General features: G+C 36.1%; 1 protein-coding gene across 1 annotated transcript; it reads left to right on the top strand.

Moving 5' to 3' along the window:
- The first annotated feature begins 6,713 nt into the window (after positions 1 to 6,713).
- Slitrk1 (SLIT and NTRK like family member 1) lies at positions 6,714 to 17,711 on the top strand. The gene has a single exon (XM_087192985.1). The coding sequence runs from the start codon at positions 7,564 to 7,566 to the stop codon at positions 9,652 to 9,654; it is 2,091 nt and encodes a 696-aa protein (XP_087049111.1). The 5' UTR covers positions 6,714 to 7,563; the 3' UTR covers positions 9,655 to 17,711.
- Positions 17,712 to 18,819: the final 1,108 nt, after the last annotated feature.

Genomic DNA, 18,819 nt, shown 5'->3' with positions numbered 1-18,819 from the left:
GAGAGAGTTAATGAGAGGAAATTTCTGGAAAAAAAAGTAAATTAGGTTCTTTAAAATTTTTTCTAGTTCAGGGGCTGGGGATTTAGCTCAGTGGTTCTGCCACTTGCCTCGCAAGCACAAGGACCTGAGTTCAATCCCTGGTACCAAAAAAAAAAAAAGTAATTACAATAATTTTAGGGCCAGGGATTTAGCTCAGTGGTGCCCTCGCCTGCCTCAGAAGCACAAGGACCTGAGTTCAATACCTGGTACCAAAAAAAAAAAAAAAAAAAAATGTCTAGTTTGGAAAAAGGCTAATAGAATGACATAATATTTTAAACATTATTAGTTAATTTAAAAAATTGTATATAATATGTATATATTGATATATGTATATATTGTATAATAATTTTCAAGTCAGAATAAGCATATCTATCTCCTCAAACATTTGACATTTCTTTGTGAAGACATTCAAATTATTTACTGAAGTTTCTTTCAAATATATAATACCTTACCATTATCTATATTTACCTTATGTGATATAAAAAAAAGAGAACTTATTTTTCCTATATATAATTTAGTATCCATGGGTTAACTCTTCCTCAAAGTTTAGATTTTTTTTTTTTTTGGTACCGGGGATCGAACTCTGGTCCTTGCGCTTGCGCAGCAGGTGGAGAAACCACTGAGCTAAATCCCAGGCCCGAAATAATAAGAATTTTTTTGTTTGTTTGTTCGGTTTTTTTTGTTTGTTTGTTTGTTTTGGTACCGGGGATCGAACTCGGGTCCTTGCGGTTGCAAAGCAGGCGGCAGAACCACTGAGCTAAATCCCCAGCCCCAAAGTTTACATTTTTAAAGTTCAATCAAATAATCTAGAGTTAACTGCACTAGGTCTTTAGATTGTTTTAACCTTCTATATTCACAAATTTAATTTTACAACTCACTTCCTCTTTCAAAAGCAACAATACATTCCTAGTATTAGTATATCATACATTATTAGTTGTTGGCCAGCCATGTGGTATTGTACTAACTTTTTGTGATATAATAAATGTAGGTTAAGGACTCATTTTCAAGTGAAAAATTCATAAATATATGCATGATGATACAGGAGAAAATATATTGAGTGTACATTGTGAATAGAGTTCACAAATCTTAAAATCTATCTAAATAATTCATTGAATATATCATTTTCCTAACTCCTTAGTTTGTGAATGTATTCTGTTTCTGAATTTTCTAACCCTTATTATCTGTACATTCAACTTGTCAGTAACTCTTACTGCCTTATTCTACTGTTGGAATGTAGACATCAAAGTATATTTTATGCCTAATATTCTGCTAAGGGATAGATGTCAAATGATAAATGATTTGATCCTTGTCTTTAAGAATGTTACAATCTACTGAAAATCAATCTTTCAAACAATCTCTCTCTCTCTCTCTCTCTCTCTCTCTCTCTCTATGTATATATATATATATATATATATATATATACATACATACATTTTTTTTGTAAAGAAAAGAACATAAATGTTAGCAGTTGTTCTACAGAATGCATTGAGAAAAGGAGTGAGATACATATGTGGTTTGGTTTGGAAATTGTTTAAACTGATTTTAAACCAAGGCATGTCTGAAAATTTGGAGAAGAATGAAGAAAGTGACCAATGTACTCTAAGTTGCAAGAAATTTAAGTGAGTGTGCTCAATTCAAACGCATGTGTCAGTAATGGCTTGAGTTCAAAAATAATGAATTGAGTGGAAATTATTTTAAATAATAATGCTGTTGGGAGGTTTTTCTGAAAATGGCAAATTTTGTCTACTGTTGATAAAGTATAAATTTTTAAAAAATTTGCATAAGCAATTTGTCAGTTTATCAAGAATGTTAATATTTTCCTACCCTTTGAGCTGCCAAAGATAGTTCTAAGAATCCATAAGAAGAAAATAAATAATGACTTTCACCATGATTTATGTACAAGGTTGTTCTTTGCAGGATTATTTATGAGAGCAAAACTTTTAGAAAAAAATAAATAAATTCAATGAATTATTTTATGCCATGCAAAGGAATTTAGTCTCAAATTTAATATAATATATTTATTAATCCTGAAATTTTTCATACATAAGTGTTAAATGCAAAAGGCATGTAACAAAATATATATATTTTGCCAAAATAGTAATTTTTGAAAATTTCAATTATTTTGTTACATTCAGTATTTTTCAAAACCTCCACAAGTAATGTACATTTTATCCTAAAAATGTAATACATTCTTTGTAGAAAACAAAAATAGAATTTTTTCTGTAAATGGTTATCTACAATCTTCTGAGATATTTTGAAAAAAAGTAACAAATATATATTTTAATCAATTAACTAAAAACCCAAACCAATTGTTCAGATATAGGTCATTTTCATATACTTTCTTATAGTACAGTATATGGTATAAACAGTAGTGTTAGGAAAACTCTGATTGTCTAAGTTACGTTAAATAAGTAAAGAAGTAAATTGGAATGTCATAATAGAGAAAAATCACGTTTTTGGTAAATATTTTTAGTAAGATGAAAGTAGTGATTCATACAAGTTTTATTAGATTAATAAGATTTTATGAAAGATACAGTTCTACTCAAACATAGTCAAATCTATAGCACAGAGTGATATAAAATTTAAAGTGCTATGAAAATAAGGCAATGGCACTTTCAAGTCACAAGTAAAAATGTAAAAGTATTTTCAGGCATTCTACTGAAATTACTATTTCTTTGTTGATAAGTAAAGTTGCTAAATTTTGAAAAACAATATATATTATTAAACAGTTAAAAAAAAATTTATGGGCTTTGCCTTGAGAGGTAATGTAATATCGTCATTAGCACCCCATTCGAGAATATAATTTATAGTTTACATAACATATGAAAAAATGGAGAGAAGTCTTACATTCTAAGCATATTAGTTTTTAAGTACAATTGATTTATGTCTCTGTCTCCTAGTTTACAAGTGTTAATCCAAGAGGGAAGAATTCCAGTGACTGACTCCTTCAACTTGTGGAGACAAGACAAATTAGCATAGATTAAACTCAGAACCAATGAATTGACATTTATAGTGGTTTTCTATATTCATCATTTGGTTCCAGCTCTATTGAATATGGAAATATAGCAACAAATAAAGGGATTAAGAAAATAATGACAAGGGCCGGGGATTTAGCTCAGCGACGCCTCTACTGTCTGGCAAGCACAAGGCCCTGAGTTCTATTCCTGGTATTGGGAAAAATAAAAAAGACTGGCAATTTATAGTGTCTTAATTTACTAATAAGGACTGTGATCCACGGAGAGTTTAACAAAATAAATAACATGGTGTATTAAGAACATACAGAGAATTAAGAGTGTGAGCAAAAGTTTACCTCTTACATCTATGGTGCTGTTCATCTACAGTGTTGTTCCATGGACAAGGTACTGGGGATTGAACTCAGGACCTTGAGCTTGTGAGGCAGGTGCGGTGCCCCTGAGCTAAATCTCCAGCCCTTAGTTAAGTTTCTTAATATTCCTTAGTTTCAGTTTTAAAACTTATAAAATAGGAAAATGTTAGAAAATGTACTGTACAGGCATTAATTATCACAGTTTCACCTTTGATAAAAATTATTTTAGAAGAAAAAAGAAAAATGAGTTCATATATATATTTCTTAAAATAGTACTTTTAAAATGAAATATTAAAACAACTTGTAAACTTACTGCTTTTTAAACTTATTGGTATGATTAAATAAACTGAAGAAAAAAAATATATTAAATACATGTTTATCATAAAATCTACTCATTTATTTTAGTGCACATATGGAAACATCTGGAAATTTGGTTTAGGAAAAAATGAATAATTAACAACCCCATCTGTAATCAGACTGATTTTGTGATGTGTACATCTAATTTCTTTTGAGAGAGAATCTTTTTGATGAAGTATAAGAATGAACATTTACTGATGCACCTGAAACCCTTCTTGGTCATAACCTAGAAATGAAACTACAGCCCTGAGCAAATATTATCAATTCGCATCATCATCTGGAGTGTCCTTTAACTATGGCTCCTGAGATCATATGTTATGAGAGGCAAAGCCACTGAAGAAGTTCACTTGAGCACAAATACATAGAGGACAACCTTGTTGAGAAGAATTTATGCCTAAGAAATACTCCCCAAAGGCATTACAATGTTTCTATCAGGCATAAATTTCCACTCATATGTTTTTAATTCCTACTAAGAAATTTACTGCCATAATTGAATAGTAAGTCTTTTGAATTGGATATGTGTGTTTCTTGAAAGTTTTCTTTCGCTAAAATAAATTTAATAAGAAAATAATTATTTTAGGAGTTTTTGGAAGCTCATTATAGAAGGCATAGTTTTAATAGAGCTGTGTGTCTGTTCTTGGCTTGCAGTTTTGTAGTGGATCTCTTCATGTAGGTGGTGAAATCTTCACATTTTCTCAGGTTTAGTTGCTCATCCGGGCACTACCACACTCCTTTTCTTAGATTTCAGAAATAAATCATTTGAACAGGATAGATTAGAAACATTTTATATAACACATCTAAGAAGGGAAATTCTGATGGTAAATATTCTAAAGTAATTGGTGCTTTGAGAGGAAAGAGAAAAGTCAGAGGAGAGTTTAATGGGTAGGAGAGGAGGGTGATAGCTGAAAATCAATTTCTGGTTGCTTAAATTCTATTCATTAGAATCAGTTCAAATATTTTCTTTAGGTGTTTTCACATAATGATCTCAGTACATTGGGAAAAAAAACAATTAAGGTTGGAAGCATGATTTTTAGATGATTATCCTTAATACTTTTCTTTGTAAACTGCCAGCATTTTGCTTCAGTCTGGCCTATTTCTATCAAGTACAGTTAGTTCAGTTTAACTCTTCCATTCTCAGTTCCCAATTCCATACTTACCATTTCTTTAGTGAAATGGCTTCAAATTGATTAAGCTTCTTTTTTTTTCTCTCTACATATGTTAATGAATCAAATTAAAGAAGAATACAATTGTTTAGAAGTTTAACGATCTGTCTGAAATATCCTCTCTCTCTCTCTCACACACACACACACACATACACACACACACACACACACACACACCCTGAGTTGAACCTTCATTCCACCCCTTCTCCACTGAATTTCACCAGGACCAAAATACAACATTTGCCTGAGAAAACATTATGTATGAAGTTCTCCCCACATACTTAAAAATGTTTCCCAACTCCAGAAAACAATAATTTTTAGCAGCCCTGAGCCTTCTCTTAACCTTTCGAGTTTCCCCATGTCCAGTTCTTTTTACTCCCCAGCATTTCTCAGAATGCATACATCCTTGAATATTTGTTTTGAATGGAAATTATTAGTAGGCTTTCCCGAGATAGAATTAAAAGTGAAAGTGGTGTAAACGCATCATCTCTGCTTCCCCTGAAAAAAAAAAGAACTAAACAACAATTTTTAATGTCCTGTAAATTCCAAACCGGAAAGCAATCCATAAAATTTTGGAGTATATTGATGAAAAAGGTGTTAACTCCCATAAAAGTCAGCACAGCAGCTTTGTGAGACGAAGCCTTCTTTCATTTTCGTCCCACACTGAAGCCTGTAGAACTTGGTTTCTTTAAGCTCCGAGTTTGAGGAATCTGGCGAGTGGGAAAAACCCGAAAGCCTAGTGCTCGCTCAATGTCTGTGAGCCAGCAAGTGCCTGCTGGAAGAAGTTTCTGGCTACCTGCAGATAACTTCAGCGCAGACCTTTAAAGACCGAGGCTCCTATCCTTGCTCTCAATATGCAGCTGGTTATTTACCTGCACGCGTTTAAAATTTATCCGATCTAATGCGGAAACTTGGTGTGTGTGTGTGTGTGTGTGTGTGTGTGTGTATATGTGTGTGCGCGCGCCCGTGTGTGTGTGCGCGCGCACGGGCTTGTGTGTGAGAGTGTATGGTGCGCGCGCCTGCCTGCCTGTGGGTTAGAAGCACTCTCCGATTGGGATTTTTCTCTGTTCCCTTCCTCCTTTTCCGGGTATCAGTGAAAGCTTTTGGGTTTGAAATCGCAGACATAAGCATGCATTGTGTTTTCATCCTGCAGACTTAAATAACACTCAAGAAATATTATCAGAGAAACCTAACTCTCATTGACCAAATTGGCAAAAATTCTATAACAAGTTTTCAAAAGAAAAGTATGTGCATGAATTATATATCTCGCAACAAATATTCCACACCCAATTATGATATTATGTAATATATATGTTCCGAATAGCCACTTTCAACACGGCAAAAAAAAAAAAAGGCTTCAAAGATATCAAACGGCATAAAACGCTGTACCGCAGAGAAAGCAGAAATGCATTTAAAGCACCGATGAAAATGGCGTGCGGTATAATTACCTCAAATTGCTGTTCGCTTGACACCCTGACACTAATTTTATACAAGCCATTGGGAAATAAATGTTTTAAAAGCACTGCTTTCCCGAACGCCTGAGTAGCGGGGGCTCCGAGGTCGCGAAGGAAAGGAAAGGGTAAAGTTTCCAGCCCTCAAGAAGAATTAAATAATCCATTTAAAATAAGCGTCTATGTAGATCGACAGCCTTTAATGCCCACATTTTTTAACGCTTGCCCTGTACGTGGATTGGTTTTTTTTTTCTTCAGCATTCCCTCACCAGATGGATTTTTGCTACTGCAGATCAGCAGAGGGTGTCAGATCTTTCAGAGTGCACCAGGCTGGAACGAGCCGAGCTTCTTAGTCCCCCCCCCTCCCCGCCCCGCGCTCGCTCCCTCCCTCAGACAACTCGCCCCCTCCCCCCTCCACGTAATTCCGAAAGAGCAGAAGAAAGAGAAGGAGAACAAGAAAAGAAGAGCTAGTAAGCCAAAGCAGGAGCACAGAAAAGAGGTTGAAGAGGACCGAAGAGGAGGAAAGGAAAGGGGTGGACAGCCACAAAATGCAGCGATTGCGGAAATTTTCCAGCGCCATTGGTTGGGCAGCGTGAGTCCTTCGGTCGGGTGTGATTTCAGCACCGGGGGACTGGACAGCACCTTGGGGGGACTTCGGCAACCCGCAACCACAGGGAGAACTCGGCCAGCAGCCTCAACCACAGAAGCCGCCCGAAAACCCTGCTTTGTATCAGAGAGGCAAGGTCAGTCCGAAGCACAGCCATGCACGGGCAGTGCGCCTGTACTACGCTGCAAACCTGCTTGTTTTTCTAACATGCACTTGCTTGTAATTACTAGCCTTGTTCCCTTCCTGTTTAGTGAGGACCACTAGACAAGATTTTGTAAGCGTGTATTTTTAAATTTATATGTATATATCTAACTTCTTTTGGTTATTTTTAAAGGGTTGAGGGGGAGTTGAGTGGGGTTTTTTTCTACTTTTTTTTTTTTTTTTTGCTTGCCTTGCACTACGTGCTTGGATAGTTTGTGATATAATTATTGACTGGCGTCTGGGCCATTGCAGTGCGGGGGGGGGGTTAGGGAGGAAGGAATCCGCCCCCACCCCCCCAAACCCTTTTCTTCCCTGAGTTCGGACATTGGAGCACTAAATGAACTCGAATTGTGTCTGTGGTGAGCAGGATGGTGGCTGTTACTTTGTGATGAGATCGGGGATGAATTGCTCGCTTTAAAAATGCTGCTTTGGATTCTGTTGCTGGAGACGTCTCTTTGTTTTGCCGCTGGAAACGTTACAGGGGACGTTTGCAAAGAGAAGATCTGTTCCTGCAATGAGATAGAAGGGGACCTACACGTAGACTGTGAAAAAAAGGGCTTTACAAGTCTGCAGCGTTTCACCGCCCCGACTTCTCAGTTTTACCATTTATTTCTGCATGGCAATTCCCTCACTCGACTTTTCCCTAATGAGTTCGCTAACTTTTATAATGCAGTTAGTTTGCATATGGAAAACAATGGCTTGCATGAAATCGTTCCGGGGGCTTTTCTGGGGCTGCAGCTGGTGAAACGGCTGCACATCAACAACAACAAGATCAAGTCTTTTCGAAAGCAGACTTTTTTGGGGCTGGACGATCTGGAATACCTCCAAGCTGACTTCAATTTATTGCGGGACATAGACCCGGGGGCCTTCCAGGACTTGAATAAGCTGGAGGTACTCATTTTAAACGACAATCTCATCAGCACCCTACCTGCCAATGTGTTCCAGTATGTGCCCATCACCCACCTCGACCTCCGGGGAAACCGGCTGAAAACGCTGCCCTACGAGGAGGTCTTGGAGCAAATCCCTGGCATAGCCGAGATCCTGCTAGAGGATAACCCTTGGGACTGCACCTGTGATCTGCTTTCCCTGAAAGAATGGCTGGAAAACATTCCTAAAAATGCCCTGATCGGCCGAGTGGTCTGTGAAGCCCCCACGAGACTGCAGGGCAAAGACCTCAATGAAACCACAGAACAGGACTTGTGTCCTTTGAAAAACCGAGTGGATTCTAGTCTCCCGGCGCCCCCCGCCCAAGAAGAGACCTTCGCTCCTGGCCCCCTGCCAACTCCTTTCAAGACAAATGGGCAAGAGGATCGCGCTACCCCAGGGTCTGCTCCGAACGGAGGTACAAAGATCCCAGGAAACTGGCAGATCAAAATCAGACCCACGGCAGCGATAGCGACGGGTAGCGCCAGAAACAAACCCCCAGTCAACGGCTTGCCCTGCCCTGGGGGCTGCAGCTGCGATCACATTCCAGGGTCAGGTTTAAAGATGAACTGCAACAACCGGAACGTGAGCAGTTTGGCTGATTTGAAGCCCAAGCTCTCCAACGTGCAGGAGCTTTTCCTGCGAGATAACAAGATCCATAGCATCCGGAAATCGCACTTTGTGGATTACAAGAACCTCATTTTGTTGGATCTGGGCAACAATAACATCGCCACAGTGGAAAATAACACTTTCAAGAACCTACTGGAGCTCAGGTGGCTGTACATGGATAGCAACTATCTGGACACGCTGTCTCGGGAGAAATTCGCTGGGCTGCAGAACCTAGAGTACCTGAACGTGGAGTACAACGCGATCCAGCTGATTCTCCCCGGCACTTTCAATGCCATGCCCAAGCTGAGGATCCTTATCCTCAACAACAACTTGCTGAGGTCCCTGCCCGTGGACGTTTTCTCCGGGGTCTCGCTTTCTAAGCTCAGCCTGCACAACAATTACTTCATGTACCTCCCGGTGGCAGGGGTGCTGGACCAGTTAACCTCCATCATCCAGATAGACCTCCACGGGAACCCCTGGGAATGCTCCTGCACCATTGTGCCTTTCAAGCAATGGGCAGAACGCCTGGGTTCCGAAGTGCTGATGAGCGACCTCAAGTGCGAGACGCCAGTGAACTTCTTCAGGAAGGACTTCATGCTCCTCTCCAATGACGAGATCTGCCCCCAGCTGTACGCCAGGATTTCGCCCACGTTAACTTCGCACAGTAAAAACAGCACCGGGTTGGCGGAGACCGGGACGCATTCCAACTCCTACCTAGACACCAGCAGGGTGTCCATCTCCGTGTTGGTCCCGGGACTGCTACTGGTGTTTGTCACCTCCGCCTTCACGGTTGTGGGCATGCTCGTGTTTATCCTGAGGAACCGAAAACGCTCCAAGAGGAGGGATGCCAACTCCTCGGCGTCCGAAATTAATTCCCTACAGACAGTCTGTGACTCTTCCTACTGGCACAACGGGCCTTACAACACAGACGGGGCCCACAGAGTATACGACTGTGGCTCGCACTCGCTCTCAGACTAAGTCGCCAACGCTGAAAGGGGAGGGGAGCCGGAAGGCGACGCACCCTCCCGGCGCAGACACCCAGGGGCTGCAGGAGCATTGACCCAAATCTCAGCTTGCCCTGGGTCTTGATGGACATAAGTAAATAAATAACTGTGAACTCACGCAACCGAGAGGGGCTGACCCCTTCGCTGTCTTCTGAAACAAAGAGCAGACTGTGGCAGCTGGGAGAGCGCAACTTGGTTGCGCTTGGCTCTGAGTTCTTTTTGACTGAAAGCCCAGCGTGGGCCGGGCCAGAGGAATCCACAGTGCTCCAACCTTGGGCAGAAGGACCTGTGGGTTTGCCCCCCGCGATTCTATACATATATACATATATCCACATCTATATAGAGAGATAGATATCTATTTTTCCCCTGTGGAGAGCCGGGTGATGGCTCCCTGTCGGCTACGCAGGGATGGGCAGTTGCACGAAGGCATGAATGTATTGTAAATAAGTAACTTTGACTTCTGACAAAAAAACAGAAACAAAAAGTGCTGCATGGCTCGCATGGACCCCACGCGCTCCAGGGACTCTGCCCGCCCCTCCCCCTCCGCGCCTGGAGATGGCATCTCCTCCACACCCTCTTACCTGATAAGTCCCATCGTATCAAACTTTCTATAAACACAATGCAGTATAATCAGAAAGTGCCATTTCGCCATTATTTGTCCTTGGTAGGCAGTTCAGAGCATATGTTTACTGTGAAAAAAAAATGTAAAGGTTTTATTTAAGACATTTGCATGGCTAGTCATCAGTCCATTTTATGAGTTAACAATGTATTTTGTTGAGGAAAGTTTTCAGGGGTTGTTTTTGTTCTTTTTACTTTGATGGTGATGTTTTATTTTATTTTATTTTGAGGGGGATATTTTTCTATACATATCCAATAATGCCTTCCATCTGAATGTAAAATAAGTACCCATGATTTCTATTATAGTACCAGTGTAATTATTTAAAAAAAGATTTTGAGGCAGTTAAGCATGACCAATTAATGTCATTCTAGTGCTTAGGCTGCGATCCTACGGTAGCAATTCTGTGCTGGTATAAATCTTACTTATAAAGTAAGAGAAAAGAACCGAGGAAGCACGTGAAACTTACTAATTCTATTCGAGGATTTTATAATGGCATATTTTTTCAGTATTAAAGTGAAAATGTTTTCAAATCTGGGTCCTTACATTTTTCCAGCTTCATTTCTGCAACTAGTAAATTGGATGTGCGGTGAGAGGGATGGGTGAAGGGGGAGGGCTTCGGTGGGGGGTGGGTCTCTTCTGGAGCTACATTAAGGTTCTTTCTCTCTAATCACCTTAGTCTTTCACCTTGTCCTTAGCTCCTTTTCCCTCAGTCCCTCAACCCTGCTTAGACTTCACAGGCTTTCCCCAATCCATAAAAGAAGGTCCTCCCCCCCACACACACACTCCTCTCTCCTTCTCCCCTCTCCTAATGCTGCAGTGAATCCCGTTTATTAATACTGGAAATCCCTCACTGCTGCTTTGGTTGGTGCTGCCCACACTGCAGATATATTAAGGATGTTAGAAGAGATTTGATTTAATTGACTCTGCCTGGATCGGTCTCATTAAACAGAGTGGAAATTTCATTGGTCAGCACTCCTCCATGAAAGACAACCCTAATGACTGGCATTTGAGATGCTGCTGGCATTTTGAATTCAACATCTGCTGAAAACGGTAAAACTAATTAGTGCCCACCCACCCTCCCCGCCCCAGCAACTGCATATTGAAATTTGCTAAAGCATTTATTTTATGGAAATCAGTCATTAGCCTAAAGAAGTGTTTCTCTCCCATCATCCGGATTTCTGGTTATACATTTCTGGTTCTCCTAGTAATTAGCAAGAAAAGCATTGAATTATTTGAGTTTTATGAACCAATGTAATACTGGCCTCAATCATAATCCTCTGAGATTTCTAAGCAAGTCTATTTTTATCAGCAGTTAGGCTATGAAATCACATGTGTGGAAGGGGTCTGCATTTCACCACATATTCAACCTTGAGAAGTATGTCAAAAGACTGCAGGATACTGATACACACACACACAGATACATATATAATGGCATTATAAATGAGATAATGAAAGCCCCTGGAGCAGTTTTGAGTAGATTTGTCATCTAGAATTTATATTTTAAAAGGACCAATTTCCCAGAACATTGATGTTCTGGAGTATGTATTATTTATTTTAACACTTTTCAAATAAAATCTTTATTATAAACCATGACAATTTCTAAAGCCATTCATCATTTTCTCTTTTGATTATTTTGTTGTGGACTGCATTTCTTGAGGGTAAAAATGTAACTTAGTTTGCTGGGATAAGTATCATTGGGTTTTTAATTTATATTTCATATGTAGTGTTTAATATTTGTTGAAAGATCAATTAGGTTTCTGGTAGATGGAAAAATTGGGGAACAGAAAGAGTCATACATTCAACAATATTATAACTTTAAGAAGAAAAAGAAAATATGACAGATATAGAGACAAAGAATTTGTTGGAAGGTGACATTTGATGAAGGATGGTAGTTAATTTTTAAAAGTTATACATGGTTAGTCTACATGAGGAAACTAGATGCTCTGATAGAAGAGTTACACAGAGGGAATAACTTTCTTCATCCACTTAAAAAAGAAATTACTGTCCAGCAAACAAGACCAAGGGTTTAAAATTATTTTAAGATAGTAGCTTCAATGGTTTTTGAATAATCATTGTGTGAGAGGCATGTGGTAAACTGTTTACATAATTATTTATTTAACCTTTACAACCACAGGGTAATTTACTAAGATATTGCTATTTCCACAGATGAGAAAATTGAGACATAAGGAGAATGTACAATAATTCATATCTTACATGGTACAGAGGGAAGTGGTATTTAAACCTAATCTCTTCATAATTCAAAAACCTTTTTTACCCAGAGGAACTATGTATCAAAATCTCAAAGAAGACTATAAAAAACAAATCAAAGTTAAATAAATGCTCCTGTATCTACCAAATTAGGAACCTAGATTGTATGTTCTCAGCCAAGACTGAGAGTTGGTTGCTCTTTATAGTTCCAGTATGTCTTACCCCAAAAGAAACTTGTTCTTAATTCAGTGGTGCTAACTTTAGTGTGTTGTTTGAATGTAAAACAAAACTCATATGAAAATTGATGAAATCATTAAAGTCATTCATTTCCTATGTTCAAATCATTATCTCCAAATAATCTATATATTGACCCTAAAATAGGGACCATCACATTATTTTAATAAATAATAATAAATGTTCAAAACTCATGTAATTATATTCAAAGATTTAATATAAAAAGCATAGATTATTTAGACTTACACTGTCTCATTCATTTCGATAACCCATCTCTGTCACACACACACATTTGACAGATAAAAATTTTATTAACTTTTATATAAATGTTTAGTGTGCAAGAAAATAATGGATGTAATCGCACCATATATCTTCATTCAGAAGTCCTTGGTATCATTTTTTTTTGTTGTTCTACCTTTATATAAAATGCACTGCATTTGTCATGTGCATTAGTTGAGATATCTTGTTTCTCATGAAATCATTTCTAAATTCAACAAAAAGTGACAAAGGGATTTTAGTTGTACCTAATGGAAAAGTTGAAGAAACAGAAACAAGATATATTCTTTAGTTACATTATTTTAAAGAAAGCAGTAGCTTCTGTACATACTGATATAACTAAGAGCATTCTAGAATTTTTGTTGCTATAAAAAATGTGTTGTTTAATCGTCTTTACATGTTTTCCCAAGAAAAACAGGACTCATTGATTTAACATTAATAAAGCAAATCCTTTTTTAACAGTATTTATATTTGATTTACTAGTCTTCTTAGATATTTTAATAAGTGTTAAAATTATATTGGTGATTCCAAGGACAGATACTGTGCTTATTCGGTGTCTAGTAAGTGTTATTTCCTATGTACAGAGTGATGGATAAAATAGGAAGAGTGAACATAGAAGTGTGTATTTGTGTTGGTAGAACATAAAATACAGTGGCTTTAATTCAGCATCCCTCCAGTTAATTTATAAACATTATTTTATTTTGCATGTTTATTTGAAGGAAATGGAAATATAAAATGTGCTAAAGTTTTAATTTTAGCATGTATTGGATAATTTTTTCTTATTGAATCTTCAAGATGCAATAATTATATTTGAATGGTGGACTGTTGATAATACCTGAGAAATATTAAGAGCATACTCATTTCTAAACTTATATTATTTACTGTAATGTATCCTAGAACTAAAAAGAAGCAGGCTAAATTAAATAAATTTTATATAATTCCCTGGCAGTTGCTTTCATCTACAGTGCTACTAAAATGTTATTTTCAAAAATTGCATATAGGATGTGAAGAACTTTCTTCCTGGTGTTGCAATTATCATTCAATGATTCCATGAAAGCATGTACTATAAATACAGAAATTTGAAATGTAAACCTAAATTCACTCTGCTATAAGCTATCAAAATCTGAATCAGTTTCAGAAGAAAAATGAAAACTTAATAACAGATTAAATGTCTAAGAATTACAATTTTAAAAGAAAACAGACCATTGAAGAAATCATCTAAGATATTCCTTTAATCTTTAAAGCCCAGTGTGATCCTTTTACCTCAATTGTCTAGCAATTTCAGGTTATTGATTTGGACTTTAATTGTCCAATTATTTAGTCTTTTCCCATTTACTTTCTAAAAATATAATATATTACACTATTGAAATATAATTATATTTCATGCTTGAACTCTGTGTAAATCTTACTGGAGAACTATTTAGTAGTTAAAAGAATTTTGAGTGTCTTAGGCCTACAAATTCCATTAGCAACATTAACTTGGCATGTACTTCATAAACAATACAGTTGTTCTTTGCTATCTTGGAGTTTTGGTTCCAGATACTCCCCACAAAAACTAAAATCCATGCATGCTCAAGTCCCTTATTAAAAATGATATAAGATTTGCAAATAGTAATCTAGACAAATTCTCCCATACAGTAATATCTCTATTACTTTTGATATCAAATACAATGTAACTGCTATGTAAATAGCTGTCATACTACATTGTTTAGGAAACCATGACAAGCAAAAAGGGTCTGCATATGTTGAGGAGAGTCGCACTTCTTTTTGATGTTGGCTTGGACTGCATATGGCCTTGAACTCCTGAGCTCTAATTGTCCTCTTGCCTCAGCTTCCCCAGTAGCTGTGACTTCAGGCCTTCATTACCAGGGCTGGACAGATGCAGGTTTGTTTTTTTTTAAAATCAGTATGAGTGGCTGGATCTGTCAATGTGAAACCTGTACATACCTACGTCCAAATGGATTTTAGAAAGTTTCTTGGGAAAAGAAAATTAGGCCTTTCTAACTAATTTCAAGGAATCTATGACCTATGAAGATGAGATACACATGTAAGAATAATCATAGAAGAATAATAGATTATTGACAGTGCTTAAAGAACACTGATAGAACATTCTGTGTTTCTCTTAAGTAATTTAGGTTTATGACTATTTCGAAAAATGAACCCATATAAAGTTCATCAGCAATTATGCAAAAAGTTGAAAATCTTGAAACAGTGTCTTAAATCCAAGAAGTAGTTTGACTAACTTTCTGGCTATTTTTAAAAATTTCTTTTTGTTTCTTTAAATGAAAATATTACCTGATATCTTCTAATTTATGTTTTTAACTACTCATTGCAAAAAGAAACAAACTAGGTGTTGAGAAGTGAATGACTGATAATTTTTAAATTTCAGTTATTTGAGAAATCAAATATTAGTTTAGAAAAGCTAATAAATTATTTTATGATACGTTTACAAATGATCATCAGTGTATTTAATATAATAAATATACTTTTATACATTTGTTATAAAGCTAAAAATTCCCTCACTGTTTGTTGTTCAGTAAAACTTAATATTTAATTACTTAGTAACATCCACATGCTCAAGTCCAAAGATCTAATCAGAGAGCAGTAAGCAAAGCCATGCATTTACTGACTCCTGTGTCTTATTTCCTTTGCCTATACCTCCACTTCTTTTCTTGGCAGAAAAACACAGGAAGGAAATATGCTTGGCTGCAGTATATTGATAGAAAATGTCAATATATAGTGAGAAATGGAAGTGGCTCAAATACAAATGATGAATAACCACCCTTTAACATTATCCAAGAAGTAGTCACTGCCTCCCAGAAAGGGGGATAAGTGGAAAAGGGCTACTATTATCATAAATAATAAAGGCTCTGTCCAGATTCTGCAACATTTATTGTGCTCTTTCGCTTTTTACATTGATATCCTGTTTCACATTTCTAGGACATTTATGAAATGAGAAAAAATGCACATCTGTATGATAATAATGAGATTTGAGTAATATTAAGTGAGGACACATAGAACTTATTGCTACTTCCATAAAATAATAGGGTTATAAATTAATGAAGGAACTTCAATGATACCATCACCTACATATCATATTATAATCTACATGTTTGTCCAGGTATTTTTATTCATTAAAATAACTGATTTATATAATCAAAACAATCCTGCATGATTAAATGATTATATCTAAAATATTTTTTGGTGAGAAGAGTGAAATGGTAGCATGTAATAATTAGGTGCTGATTTCTGGTTAGATAATTTTTGTAGCTAATCTGTCTCAACTGTGAATCCAATTAACTTTACTTCATTGGGTATATTTCTCATTATTACATCATATGGTACAAGTGCTTGAGCATGACTTTGTCATCACTGAGTCAGAAATTTATGAGTTTCACAAGTTTGTAGATATTAGAGGTAAATTGGTTTAACTAGTTATCAAATTACACCAAAGGGATTGAAACCACTAAAGGAGTTTATTGCTGTTAATCCCTCCACTTCCTGAAAGATTAGATGTTTTCTGATGTCCCAAAACATGCTTTAATGAGAAAGACAACTCTTAACTTCTTAGTCATAAATGTTACCTTTTTCATTTTTTAGCAAAACTTTGTTTGGATGATGCCTGTCTTTTTCTTCATAACTGTCAGCTCTTCGGCACTCAGGTTTTTTATTTCTGGTGGAATTTCTAACAGGTAGATATTGATACATAAGAAGTAGGTTATTCCACCAGGGTCTTACATCTTATAGTTTAATGTTATGAGGAATGAGACTTGAAGCCAAGAAACTAACAGCTGTAAACAGCAATAATCCCTAAGAATTAAATTACATGGAATGCCACATAACTGTTATCACTCAAGATTTATAACAAAAATGCAAAAGAAAATCAGACCAGAGAAGTTTTGAACATTATGTATATAACCATGATAGCCAGACAAATATATTTATGTCTCAACTTTTTAAAACATAGAGCAATTTTATTTGGATAGCTAATATTGTACCCATTAAATTTCATCCCTGCAAGACCAATTTAAATATTTTCTGAGTAATTAAATGAATTGCATGGAAACAGACTTTCTTTTACAAATGCAGTTTTTAAAAAATCCTCAATATTTTGAACTAGTATGATGTCATTTTAAGAGACATTTCAATTCATATTCATGTTATCTTTTAGACTATGACTGAGAAATATTTTCATAACGGCCTTTATAATAAAACAAGTTCTTCAGAATTAATGCTTTAGTGGTGTATGTACCACATTGCTCAAGGTATTTCAGGGTAGCAACATAAATGCATTCACAGGGAGATGCATGTTGATCATGGAAAATTCGAAAAGAAAATATTAAAAAAAGAAAAGAAAAAAGTGGGATAGACATAAATTCACTGGCATTGAGTCAATAGATATTTATTGACTGACTACTGACTTACTAGATGTGGTGAAGAGGTTCTAAGATACACAGAAAAGACTAGATTTCTGCTCATCTGAATTTTAGGTTATGTAGTGGGTTATAGAACACAAAATTAAAAATGTGTAGGGCATAACATAAACTTGAATAATGAGTTATAAATGAAATAAAATAGTGAAGTGTGTGATGATACTGTTTGAAGTTAGTCAGGCAAGTTCTTTCTGAGATCATAATTGTACTGAGTGAGACATTATAAGGAGATGGACATTTGAAGATTTAGAACAAGAGAAATATTAGGAAATAAATCGTCAATGCAAAATATCCTAATTTATAGATGAGCTTGGGATGTTAGAAGACTAGAAAGAAGTTTACAATGACTAGGAAATGAATATAGACAGACAAAACTAAAGAGGAATATAAAGGGGTTGAGATTTTATTTCAAGTATAAGAAAAATTTTAAATCACAAATGATATATCTAAGTAATATGTTTAACTATTCTGGCTTACTTAGTAAGAATGAGTTGTAAAAGGCAAAAATGAAAGGCAAAGAGCTACTGTAGCTGTTTGGAAAAGATGACAGTAGTTTGGACAATAGTAGTAGTAATGGAGACAGATGGAGAGATGAATCCCCGGTACTGAAAGAAAAAAAAAGAAAGAAAAAAAGAAATGAAGAGACAAGAGTTACATTGTTGGTGTGTGGACAAAGGAAAGGAAAGAGCAGTTTTATAATTTTCTTTTCTTTATTATCCGACTTGGTGGTGTCTTTTATTGAGAAGGTTAGAAAAAGCAGATTTAAGGTTTCAGATTTTGTATCTGAGGTGCCAAATTACGTGTTCTGGGTATTTTTGTGGATAGGAGAATACAGAGCTCAGGAAGAGTTAAAAGAGTAAAGCATATAGATTTGGAATTCAACATTACTTTTTGTTAATGGGTATTGATGACTATATTTTATTTATTCAAAACTAAAACTTTGGTTGCATTTAGCTGGTATATATTACCTTTAGCATAGATATATTTAGCGTGTAAACTTGATTTTAAATACAGCTAACGTAAAAAAGTATGAAATATTTATGTAATATCAGTACATTTCTCCCAAACTAGACTGTATGTAAACATAGTAATTTTTTATCTGAAAGTCAATTGAAACAGATAAATGGTGTCAGAAAGGAAAAAAGATTTCACGTGACATAAAAGTACAATTAAATGTTAAATTAAAATGCTTAAACTGTTTTAGTAAGCATATTCTTCGTGATAATTAAGCAAATAATTTTATCCATTAAAACCAACAAACGACTTAGAATTTTTTTTGAAGAAAGATTTCTGACAAAGTTAGATTAACGTTAGCAACTAATAATAAGGCAAGAGTGAAGATAGGGCCATATCTATTTGGAAGAGGTAG

This window comes from Heterocephalus glaber, unplaced genomic scaffold, assembly GCF_053883595.1.
Source record: "Heterocephalus glaber isolate CG9 unplaced genomic scaffold, H.glaber_assembly_v1.0 deba00001577, whole genome shotgun sequence".
In the NCBI taxonomy this organism is placed as follows: Eukaryota; Metazoa; Chordata; class Mammalia; order Rodentia; family Bathyergidae; genus Heterocephalus; species Heterocephalus glaber.
Note: the sequence above shows the minus strand (reverse complement) of the source record. Positions and strands in the feature narration are given on the sequence as shown.